General features: G+C 43.5%; 1 protein-coding gene across 1 annotated transcript in view; it reads right to left on the bottom strand.

The window, feature by feature from the left end:
* LOC134586876 (probable cation-transporting ATPase 13A5) overlaps positions 1-13,045 on the bottom strand; it is a 196,899-nt gene that overhangs the window by 105,142 nt on the left and 78,712 nt on the right. The window contains exons 7-8 of the mRNA XM_063442778.1: positions 1,996-2,130; positions 1,809-1,881 (exon numbers count right to left, since the gene is read on the bottom strand). Of these exons, the coding sequence (XP_063298848.1) occupies positions 1,809-1,881; positions 1,996-2,130 (208 nt within the window). The remainder of the gene's footprint in view (positions 1-1,808; positions 1,882-1,995; positions 2,131-13,045) is intronic.

The raw sequence follows: 13,045 nt of genomic DNA, 5'->3' as shown, positions 1-13,045 counted from the left end.
AACGATCTCATATGTACCATATTTCACCCGTGACAACATTAGATACTCTTAGTAGCATTTTTGGTTTTCTTTTGTGGGCCAAACATGATTGTTTCGTATGTGCTGCCAAAAAACCATATGATCAATGGGGAACAGCTACCGTGACATCGGACAGGAGTTCACAGTGCAGCACCAGGGGCTTTGCCCCATGCTAGATTAAGGTGTGTAAAACTTATTTTGAAAACGCTCTTTGAGCATTTTTGTAGAGAGGGACCAATAGGTCTGTTGCCAGTAAGGCATTATCCAAAGGGAAGAAGGGTTAGAGTAACCCTTTAAAAAGATGAAAAGAAAAAACTATTAAGGGATTATATGAATTAGCTAGAAAGGACAAGTGATATAGCATAAACAGTAAGAATAGGCATGGGAAATTGGTAAAGAAAGGATGCATATAGATGGCATATTCCACAGTGCAAAGCTGAAGGAGAATAGCAAAAAAAGGGGAATGAAAGAGAAAGGGTATGTGTGTGTGTGTGTGTGTGTGTATATGTATTTATATATATATATATACACACAAATGGTGAAAAAGAATGCAGACGTAAAAGAGACTGTATAAAGCAGAGGTGTTGAAAAGGAACTACAACTCCCATGATGTGTTGCATGCCTTTAGAATGACAAAGCATCATGAAAGCTGCAGTTTTAAAACATGTGGGGATCTACTTTTCAATAATGATTACTGTATACATTTGAAGGCAGCATATGTGGAGTCAATGAGGTATGGAACTGGAGATGGGCATACAATGGGAATGTGAGAGGTTGTGTTATTAAGCCTAACGTATTCTGGAACCTAACAACACCCATGGGCTTATTTTACTGTGTGACTAAAAGTTAATCTGTGTGTTGTATCTTCTGACTGAGTCTGTGTACTCTTCTATGTGGCTGAAAGTAGGCCTGTATGTTTTATGTAGAATTGACAATGGAATTGCAAACCAGCAAAATTAGATAAATTCACACATCTAATTTTACAATGCATCCAATTCAGCTTAAATTTCACAGTCTTCTTGTCAATTCTAGTGAATATTCCACATATATCAGAGGTGCTCAGTAAAGAAGGAAATGCTCAAATCTTTTGTAAATGGTAAGCATTTACCAAACTGCAAATGGTTGGGACCTGAAAACTGAATTGCAAAATTTAGGCTAAAATAGCACATCTTTAACTACAGTTTTGAAATCAGCACTTTTGAATTAACCTCTTTGGGTCATTCAGAAGAGGCATTGGTTCACATATTCTATAAGAGAACCATCCTCATGATTAGTTCCGGATTAGGGCCATCCTTTGTGGGGCCAGACAGTGCTAGTAGACAGAGGGCTCCATGGCTGATGTGGAGATCAAAGATCTACCTCACTGGCCAGTCCAACTAATGCCATCAGGGGCTAGGAGGGAGAGTTAAAACTTCCAGCGGGTGTAGAGTAGGTCAAGTTCAATGCTCTGGCTTCCCTATCAAAGCACTGATGTAGGTTGACACAGCAATGATGTGATACTTTCATCCTAGCCCCAACATATACATTTCAACCCCTATCCATCCCACATACTACCAAACCCGTCTCACAAAGACACACTACAGCCCATATACACACACTACACCAACAACCATCTATGCACACACACTACACTGCAAACTGCCCTATTCACAAACACACAACCCCACAAGAAGTCTACCCACTTTTTAAGAGGTAGAAATCGTGAAACCTACTTTTACATTGTATCTAAATCTTTCTAGAAATAATTATCTTCTTTTTTCTGACATCTAAATATTACTGCTTGTTGTTACCTCCATTTTTTTGAAGCAGGGTAACCATGACACTGTTGTAGGATGCCGCCATTTTGTGTAATTTGACTGATTGCTAGAAAAAAAAAAGAAACATTATTTTAATATTTACCATAGTTTTTTTTCTTTTTAGAATAGAATATATAAGGGAGTAAAATGAAGAGTTTTTTTTATGAATTCACATACATACCACTCTCAAATTATATATCGTTGCAATAATAGACATAACAGTCATGGTTAGTATTGCCATGGTATATTCAAGATAGCCTGTAGCTAGCCAAATACTCATTGAATATGATTGAAAGACATAAAATGGATTGAAAACCTGCAGGAAAAAAGAAATGAAGAACTGTCAATCAGCAATATGGACGATCAAATACTCAAGTTAACCCCTAAAATTATTCAACCAAATTTGACTAAACTACTTCTAATGTTCCCAATGACCTTTAAGGAATTTACATAAAAAGTGTAGCCAACATTGCATTCTGTGACCCTTAATACACCTATATATTTAATCGGACTCAATGGTGTTGAACATAGCCTGTCAAATATTATCTTCCCTCTAGAAGGTATAGATAGATACATGTGACAGTAATGCTAAATCTGACCACTAACACTGTGTGAATGCTAGTTTCATGCCAGGAATATTATGCACAGTGTGTTACACTTCAAAAAAACAAAGAGAGATTCACAGGTTTTTGCTGATATGAATAAATAATAAACAGAGTACTGTAAGGACATGTACAGAATACAAATATAATTAAATTAAATGTACATAATTGTATTTTTCTTTTATAATATTAGTCATGTCAAAATAAAAAATAATATTTGAATATTTAAATTGTAAAGAAAAGAGTTGGGCTTGAAAAAATAGGTACTTTAAGGTTATTGTTTGAGCCATTCCCGGACTGGCCATTGCACACACCAGATAAATGTTGTGATAGCCATGGGCCAAGATCAACAGTGGAATAATCTTCTCTGCCAGTACATGCTGGCCACCACCGACCCCAAGGACTCTGAATCTCTTCATAGGCCACTGAAAAGGTCAGAGATCTATTTCACCGGCCCAGCTACCCGCAATATTCTATTGCGAGTGGGGTGGGCGGGCAGTCATGGATTTGCACCTTCACCAGGTGCAGACCTTGTTTAACTGACAAGCTTTGGGCAATCAGAGCATCGCCATGGATTCCCTTGGCAATGCACTGGCAAGTTCTTGAGCTCACACAACAGAATAATAATTCCTCATATTAATAATATTTAGTTTTAGTACCTGACATGAGTGACCTTTGCTTACACATATGCACAATAGGCTAAAACTTGACTCATTGTTTTGTATTCATTAACATTATAATGTATGTAGAGTGAATGCAATAATAATGACCAACTTGTATTGTATAATGCTATTACTATTGACATTAGATGTAATATTAGTAAGCTTTTTGCCTGGATAAAATTTGTTTGTGTGCTTGATTTAGACTTGCACACGGGTAAAAAAAAAAAAAAATACTGCTCATTTGAATTTATCTATTTTTTTTTTCCATCCAATAAATTTGATACATTTATTTTAATTTGGATGAATCAGGACACATTCTTTATTTTTCTTATTTTCCAACAGGTTAAGCAGACAAAGCAGCACAATAATTACTACTAGTCGCTTCAGCACTTATGGTGTTGGGTAAAATTGCCCTATTGCCTCACCAATGTAAGGAAGGAGTGAGACCACCAACCAACATTCTGTCGTGTTTTACATAAACCAGATTGGATAATTTACCATATATATTCTGAATCAAATGACATTAATTCTGACAAATATACACACACACACACTCACACACACAATACAGTTCTAAATTCTCCTAAAAAAAATTATGCTTTTTTTTAATGTTGCCTCCAAAGGAATGATTCCTATTGGAGTGAGTACCCTTTCCCTCCACTCTAGGTGCACCTTTGTAGATGACCACTGGAAAGCATACATTTGAGTAGTCAATTAAACAGTTTAAGCAGTAAGTATTGCACTTAACATGTTTATCTCCCATGTTAAAATGAGTGTAGGATCCACTAATATGTGGGTATTGCAACATGGTTTGCGAAAGGGTTTCAGGAAGTGTAACCAAATCTCCATATTTGCTTGTTGAGATAGGAGAAGTTAAGTAGCCTTGTAACATTTAAAACTGTATTTAATTTGTGTGTGCGTGTGCATGTTCCTTAACCAGTATTTTGTATATATTTTGGTCTTCACCAAATATTCCTTTTTTTTCTATGAATTAAAATCGTGTCATTCACAATCATATATTGGCTGAATTAATGAATGACTAAGGTAGCATAGAAGAATTTCGTCCATCATGAAATTCTTGGAAGCTGATGTACTGAGGTAAAAGTGCAGGACTTGGCAAGCTCATTGGCTGAAAGATCACCCACAATTTAGGATTTGGAGATTCTGCTGTTTGTTATTCTTAACTGCCAAATGTCCTCTAAATGCAAATGCACAGGTCTAGTGTCTGTATAAGTGTTGTCAGGGGTCCGCGGGCGGCTAGTAGGGGAGGCTGCTCGCAGCTCGCAGCACTCACCCTCAGTCCATCGCCGCCCGCGGTCTCCCCTCCTCCTACCTGTCGGCGAGCGGCGTCTCCTCTCCGCCGCTCGCATCCGTCACGCCTCCCAGCGGCAGCATGTATAACGCTGCATGCTGGAAGGTCGTTGATTTATGCAAACGCCGGGGTCACGTGAGTGACCCGGCGTTAAAGCAACAATACCAGAATCACAGTGGGAGGCTTAGATATCTCCCACGTGTGATTGTTAATTCTGATTGGAAGTTATCCAATCAGAATTTAACCTAGGGTATTTATACTCACCTTTCCTGTTCCTCCCTGCCCTGTTGTGGTCTTTGCTGTATAGTATTGATTCTGAACTTGTGATTTCTGGTTACGTACTCTCTGGCTTGTTAATCTGACTCTGTGACTTTCTCCTACCCTTTGACCTCGGCTTGTTTATCGTTATCCTGTTTTCTGGTTCCCCTGACTCGGCTTGTCTCCTGACTATTCTGTGTGTGCTTAGCCCGGCCACTCTAAGGTCCGGTACGGCACCTTTTCTGTGTGTGTGTGTGTCTGTTAGCGTGTTGGGTTCCCGGAATCGTGACATTACAACAGGGCCATTATGGAACCTGCTGACATTCCACAGCTCCTAGTTAATCAGGAGGCTAGAATGGATGGTTTAGACCATCGTATGGATCAGTTTGCCCAGGCTTTACAAACCATACTGGCTCGTACTGCCCACTTGCAACCTGCCGTTCAAGAAGTTGTTGCTTCTGGGCCAGAACCCAGCCCTGATCCGGTAACCGCTCCTGCTCACGTGGTTCACATGACGCCACCTCAGCGCTATAGCGGTGATCCAGCATCGTGCCGTGGTTTCCTCAACCAAATTGATATTCATTTGGCGATGAATCCGCGCTCATACCCCACTGACAGAGCCAAAATTGCTTTTCTGATCAACCATTTGTCAGGAAAAGCTCTAGCATGGGCCAACCCCATGTGGGAGAACACGTCCCCAATGTCCTTTGCAGACTTTCTAACAGCTTTCAAACGTACGTTTGATCAGCCCGGCCGGGTTGCTTCTGCTGGCAAAGCTCTGCTCAGGATCCGACAGGGCAGTAGATCAGTAGCGGATTATACCATTGAATTCCGCACTCTGGCAGCTGAAGTGGTTTGGAATAACGACTCTCTCGTAACAGCTTTTCAGGAGGGTTTGGCCGCTTACATATTAGACGAAATAGCATCCAGGGAATTGCCTATTCTTCTGGATGATCTAATAGATTATATAATTCTAATTGACAACCGTATAAGAGAGAGGCGTAGTCAAAGAAGAATGAATACACAGGGGTTACCTGCTTTACCCAGTACTGCACTACTAGCGTTACCTCCCCCTACTCAACCACCTCCCGAACCCATGCAATTAGGTGCTGTAGGCTTATCTGAAGCTGAAAGGACATACCGCAGAAGGGAGGGTTTGTGCCTTTATTGTGGTAAGAGGGGGCATCTCCGAAGTAACTGTCCTAGTTTGCAGGGAAACTACAGCACCTAAGGCCTAGAGAGGGGTCGGCCTCGGGTGTTATGGTTTTTTCCCCTCATGTGTCCATCTCCAGACCATTCATTACGGTTACTCTTTTGGTCAATCAAACCACGATTACAACTAAAGCCTTGATCGATTCAGGTGCTGCAGATAACTTTATCGATGAGAACTTTGCTAAAACCGCAGCCTTAAATCTGATCCAAAAGGCCACACCCTTGGCCGTTGAGGCCATAGATGGTAGACCACTTGAGAAACCCCTGGTGACCCATGAGACCCAAGAAATGGTAATGGCCGTGGGTGCCTTACACAAAGAAAGGATAACCTTCCAAATAATTGACTCCCCTACAGCTTCCATCATACTGGGCTTCCCCTGGTTAGTTAAGCATAACCCGGTACTTGATTGGGGTTGTTTGGATATACTCTCCTGGGGGGGAATCCTGTCAACGAGACTGTATGGTCCGTTTACGTCCCGTTTGTTTACTCAATGTCCCTACAGCTAAACCCCTTTCTGTTTCTGTCCCCCCTGTCTATGCAGACCTCGCATTGGTCTTTGAAAAAAGGGAAGCTGATAGACTACCCCCACATCGGGATTATGATTGTGCCATAAACTTTTTACCTGGAAAGATGCCTCCTAGGGGCAAGGTCTACCCGCTTTCTGAGAAAGAAAACCAGGTCATGGAGGAGTACATACAGGAATCCTTACGTAAAGGTTTTATCAGAAGGTCCTCCTCTCCGGCTGGTGCTGGTTTCTTTTTTGTTGCCAAGAAAGAGGGCGATTTAAGGCCATGTATAGACTATAGAGGCCTGAATAATATAACAGTTAAAAATGCTTATCCTATCCCTCTCATTACTGAGTTGTTTGACCGTGTCAAAGGTTCTAGATTTTTTTACCAAACTAGACCTCAGGGGGGCTTATAACTTGGTTCGTATAAAAGAAAACGATGAATGGAAGACAGCGTTCAATACACGCAGTGGGCATTACGAGTATCTAGTCATGCCTTTCGGACTGTGTAATGCTCCTGCTGCCTTTCAGGACCTCATCAATGATGTCCTTAGAGATTTACTACATGTCTGTGCCGTGGTCTATCTCGATGATATACTTGTGTTTTCTCCTGATCTGGAGTCTCATCATGCCCATGTGAGGAAGGTACTTAAGAGATTGCTACAAAATGGTCTTTATTGTAAATTGGAGAAATGTTTATTCGACCAAAAATCAGTACAATTCCTAGGGTACATCATTTCTGAACAGGGGTTCAGCATGGATCCTTCAAAATTAGAAGCCATGTTGTCTTGGCCTCTTCCTCAAGGCCTTAAAGCAATACAGCGGTTTATAGGTTTTGCCAATTATTACCGCAGATTTATTAAAAACTTTTCATCAGTCATTGCTCCTATCACTAAACTGACTAAAAAGGGTTTGCACCCCAGGGTTTGGACTCCTGAAGCCATTAAAGCCTTTGAGACTCTCAAAAAGGCATTTGCCACTGCCCCTGTGTTACACCATCCCGATCCTTCCCTTCCCTTTGTAATGGAAGTAGACGCTTCAGAATCAGGTGTGGGAGCTGTATTGTCACAAAGACTATCCTATAACGAACCCCTCCATCCATGTTGCTACTTTTCTAAAAAACTATCTGATTCGGAGAAAAATTACGACGTCGGGAACAGGGAACTATTAGCTATTGTGATGGCTTTTAAAGAGTGGAGATACTTATTAGAAGGAGCCAGACACGAAATCCTGGTTATCACTGATCATAAGAATCTCTCCTATATAGCTGAAGCTAAAAGATTGTCCTCTCGTCAAGCCAGATGGTCCTTATTTCTTTCACGCTTTCAGTTCATTATCACATATAGGCCTGGGTACTGTAATGTCAAGGCTGATGCTATCTCCCGACAATACAAACCTTTGGAGTCTATTGCCCCCGCTCCTGAACCCATTGTACCCACGTCTAAGATAATAGCCGCTACCCGTTTGGTTATTTCGTCCCTTTTCCTGGATGGTATCAAGGCATACCAAACCCAAGCACCCTCTGAGACACCTGTTGATAGATTATACGTGAAAGAAAGAGATAGAAAGAAATTGTTGGTTTTATTTCACACCGCCAAAACGGCTGGTCACCCAGGGGTTACCAAAACATACAAGGGTCTCCTTCAACAATTCTGGTGGCCTTCACTTAAGAAAGACGTAGTGGATTATGTGCAGGCTTGTCGTGTTTGTGCACAGTGTAAGTCCCCTACTGTTAAACCCCAGGGTCTCCTGATGCCTTTGTCCGTACCCAAGAAACCATGGACCCACCTATCCATGGACTTTATTGTTGATCTTCCTTCATCCGATGGAATGACAGTAATTTTGACTGTGACTGATAGGTTCTCTAAGATGGCACACTTTATTCCACTCAAAAAACTACCTTCTGCGGTTCAGTTGGCTCGGGTGTTTGCCAATGAGGTTTTCCGCTTGCATGGTATACCACAGGATATCGTATCCGACAGGGGTCCTCAGTTTGTCTCTCGGTTTTGGAGGGGCTTTTGTGCTGAGATGGGGATTTCCTTGTCATTTACCTCCTATCATCCACAATCCAATGGAGCTGCCGAACGGGCGAATCAATCTGTGGAGTTGTATTTACGCTGCTTCACGAATGCACACCAGGAAAACTGGTCTCACCTCCTTCCCTGGGCTGAGTTCGCCAGAAACACTGTGACTCATTCGTCCACTGGCTTAAGTCCTTTTTTGGTTGCTTATGGGTTCCAAGCCTCTGTCCTTCCCGGCGTATTCTCCGACAAGGGAATACCCGCTTTGGACGAGCACCTAACCTCCTTACGGAAGATGTGGGATCAGGTCCATGCTACTCTTTCTCGAGTGGCTGTTGCTCAGAAGAGATTTGCTGATCGCCGTAGAGGTGCTGCTCCTTCTTATGTTCCGGGTGATAGGGTTTGGTTGTCCTCTAAGAATCTCCGCCTCAGGGTCCCCTCAATGAAATTCGCACCCAGGTTCCTTGGCCCCTTCAAGGTATTGCGTAGGGTCAATCCTGTGTCCTACTCCCTGGCCTTGCCTCCTTCCATGCGTATTCCTAACACCTTTCACACCTCCCTTTTGAAGCCCCTGCTCTGTAATCGATTCTCTGGTCCTCTCAGGTGTCCAGTTTCCCTCCGCGCAGCCTCTAGTGACGTGTACGACGTGGCTGCCCTGCTTGATTCTCGTTTTTCTCGGGGTCGCTTGCAGTATCTGATTGACTGGAAGGGATACGGTCCTGAGGAGCGGTCCTGGGTTTCTGCCTCTGACGTGAACGCGCCCTCTTTGGTCCGCTCCTTTCATGCGCGGTTTCCTTTGAAGCCTTCGGCTTCCCGCCCGTTGGGCGGTCCTCGAGGGGGGGGTTATGTCAGGGGTCCGCGGGCGGCTAGTAGGGGAGGCTGCTCGCAGCCCGCAGCACTCACCCTCAGTCCATCGCCGCCCGCGGTCTCCCCTCCTCCTACCTGTCGGCGAGCGGCGTCTCCTCTCCGCCGCTCGCCGCTCGCATCCATCACGCCTCCCAGCGGCAGCATGTATAACGCTGCATGCTGGAAGGTCGTTGATTTATGCAAACGCCGGGGTCACGTGAGTGACCCGGCGTTAAAGCAACAGTACCACAATCACAGTGGGAGGCTTAGATATCTCCCACGTGTGATTGTTAATTCTGATTGGAAGTTATCCAATCAGAATTTAACCTAGGGTATTTATACTCACCTTTCCTGTTCCTCCCTGCCCTGTTGTGGTCTTTGCTGTATAGTATTGATTCTGAACTACTGATTTCTGGTTACGTACTCTCTGGCTTGTTAATCTGACTCTGTGACTTTCTCCTACCCTTTGACCTCGGCTTGTTTATCGTTATCCTGTTTTCTGGTTCCCCTGACTCGGCTTGTCTCTGTCAGGGTACCTGTAGTCTCTACCTCTGAGAGGGGTAGAGACTTAGACGTTTCTCCTTCCAGAGGGTCTGTTTCTCCCGTTCCTCGCGGTTCCCTCGGTCGTTTACACGCCGGCCGCGAGGGAGCTACTTCCTTTTATGACGCGACGCTCAATAGCCGACGTCATGACGCTAATCCAGTCCAACCTGCCACTCAAGTCCGGAAGACGAATCAGGACTCGTCGGAGGCGTGATTACTCTCTAGAGCCAGGGTATTTAATGGAGCTTTCCGCATTTGCTCATTGCCCTGTCGTGGTTCTAGCCAGTCTAGTCACACAGTGCTCTTGTATCCTGATTGTCTTTTGGTTCTGACCCGGTTTTGTTATTACTCTCCTGCTTCTCTGTTATCCTTTGACCTCGGCTTGTCTCTCGCTTACCTGTCTTCTCGTTCCCTCGACCTCGGCTTGTCTCTGACCATTCTATACGTAGTTCTTACGTTAAGTCCGGCCATTCTAAGGTCCGGTATACGTATCTCTCTACTCTTTGTACTCTGCGTGTTGGATCCCTGTCCCGATCCTGACATTACGACAGGGCCAATGGATCCTGCAGGTACAAACAGTCAGCTTGGTTCTTCTGATCCTAGGTTTGACGCCATGGAGCACAGAATGGATCAGATGGCACTAGCGCTACAGGCGTTGTTATCTCGTCCTAATAATCCACCAGAGGAGATGCGTAATACTTCTATTTCTCCTGTGGGTTCAGGTCTAGAGGTAGCTACTGTAGGGGCTTCTTCCCGAATTACCCCACCTGTACGTTATGCTGGATCTCCTGAGAGGTGTCGTGGTTTTTTAAACCAAATAAGTATCCACTTCGAATTACAACCCCGCTCCTATCCTACAGATAGAGCGAAAGTGGGATTTATTATCACCTTACTCGTTGAGAAAGCTCTGAGATGGGCTAATCCGTTGTGGGAGAATGATAATCCATTAGTATACAACTATAATGCCTTTGTAGCTGCTTTTAAAATAACTTTTGACCCTCCTGGCAGAAAGGTCAATGCAGCTAGATTACTGTTGCGCCTTAGACAGGATAACCGAACACTTGTGGATTTCGCACTAGAGTTCAGGTCTTTGGCGGCAGAGGTTAAATGGAATGAACAGGCTTATATAGACGTGTTTCTAAACGGACTATCTGATGTAATACTTGACGAGGTAGCTACTAGAGAGCTTCCTGAGAATTTGGAGGATTTAATTTCGTTTATCTCTCGCATTGATGAACGTCTAAGAGAGAGGCAGAACACTCGAGATAGAACCTGTAGATCTTCTTTTAGACTAGCTCCGTCTTTTCAAAGTCCTGAGGCCAAAACACCACCTTTTCCAGAACCTATGCAGATAGGCCATACTCGTCTCTCAGAGGAGGAGAGACAGTACAGGAGAAGGGAGGGATTGTGTATGTACTATGGAGTCAGAGGTCACTTACGTTTGAATTGTCCCAATCGCCCGGGAAACGCTCGCACCTAAGTTTCTCTAGAGGACAGGCCTTGGGTGTTTCTATTTTGTCCTCTACTCATAATTACAAGGATCACAGGCTTCTATTACCTGTTTCCTTAACTTGGGAGAAGGGAACTCTAGAGACGATGGCATTGATAGACTCTGGAGCTGCTGAAAGCTTTATCGACCAAGTTTTTGTCACCAAACACACTATCCCATCCCAGTTAAGGGACACACCCTTGGCCGTTGAGGCCATAGATGGTAGACCTTTAGTTGAACCTGTGATTTTTCGTGAAACCATACCTCTTAATTTAACTACTGGTATCCTACACGAGGAGGAGACATCTCTATTACTCATTTCATCTCCTTCTGTTCCCATAGTCCTGGGATACTCCTGGCTTAAGAGACATAATCCTATTATTGATTGGGAATTAGGAGAGATAGTCTCATGGGGCCAGAATTGTCAGGAGAAGTGTTTAAAGAGAGTGTCACTGCTTTGCACAGTTAACACACCTACTAATTCTACCGACTCTACAGAAGTACAAATACCGTCCTTGTACCTGGACTTAAGGGCGGTATTTGACAAAAGAAAAGCCGATACTTTACCTCCACATAGGTCCTTTGACTGTACGATTAATTTACTTCCTGGTACTATGCCTCCTAGGGGTCATGTATACCCTTTGTCTACAAAGGAGAATTTAGTTCTAGAGGAGTATATTCGTGAAAACCTAGACAAGGGATTCATTAGGAGGTCCTCCTCCCCTGCTGGGGCTGGATTTTTTTTTGTTAAAAAGAAGGATGGTACTTTGAGACCTTGCATTGACTACCGAGGTTTGAATAAAATTACCATTAGAAACGCCTATCCGATTCCCTTGATCACTGAGCTCTTTGATCGATTAAAGGGTTCCAAGATCTTCACTAAGTTAGATCTCAGAGGGGCATATAACTTGGTCAGAATTCAGCAGGGACACGAGTGGATGACTGCGTTCAATACTTGTTATGGGCACTATGAGTATACAGTAATGCCCTTTGGTCTCTGTAATGCACCAGCAGTATTTCAGGACCTAATTAATGAAGTTCTCAGGGAATTTCAACATGACTGTGTTATTGTATACCTCGATGATATACTTATACATTCTAGAGAAATTGAGACTCACCACGGACAGGTCAGAAGGGTTTTGCGCAAACTCCTTCAACACGGCTTGTACTGTAAATTGGAGAAATGTAGCTTTGACCAATCCCAGACTAACTTTCTTGGTTACGTAATTTCTGGGGAGGGGTTTAAGATGGATCCGGAGAAACTCCAGTCCATTTTAGATTGGCCTTTACCTAAGGGTCTCAAGGCCATTCAGAGGTTTATTGGTTTCTCCAATTACTATAGACGTTTCATTAAAGGATACTCTTCAATTATTGCTCCTATCACCAATATGACCAGACAGGGGGCTGACACTAAGAATTGGTCTACTGAAGCACTTCTTGCTTTCAAAACTCTCAAAGAACTTTTTGCTTCCGCACCAATTTTAGTTCACCCTGATACTACTCTGCCCTTCCTACTCGAGGTTGACGCTTCCGAGACGGGGATAGGTGCTATCCTGTCCCAAAGGTTAGGTGTGGATAAACCATTACATCCATGTGGGTATTTTTCCAAAAAATTGTCCGGTACTGAGAGCAGATATGACATTGGTGACAGGGAACTTCTAGCGGTTATCATGGCCTTAAAGGAGTGGAGACATTTATTGGAAGGGACCTTGCATCCTGTTACTATCTTAACGGATCATAAGAACTTGTCCTATATTGGGGAGGCTAAGCGATTATC

The sequence above is a fragment of the Pelobates fuscus genome, chromosome 2, assembly GCF_036172605.1.
Source record: "Pelobates fuscus isolate aPelFus1 chromosome 2, aPelFus1.pri, whole genome shotgun sequence".
Taxonomy (NCBI): Eukaryota; Metazoa; Chordata; class Amphibia; order Anura; family Pelobatidae; genus Pelobates; species Pelobates fuscus.
Note: the sequence above shows the minus strand (reverse complement) of the source record. Positions and strands in the feature narration are given on the sequence as shown.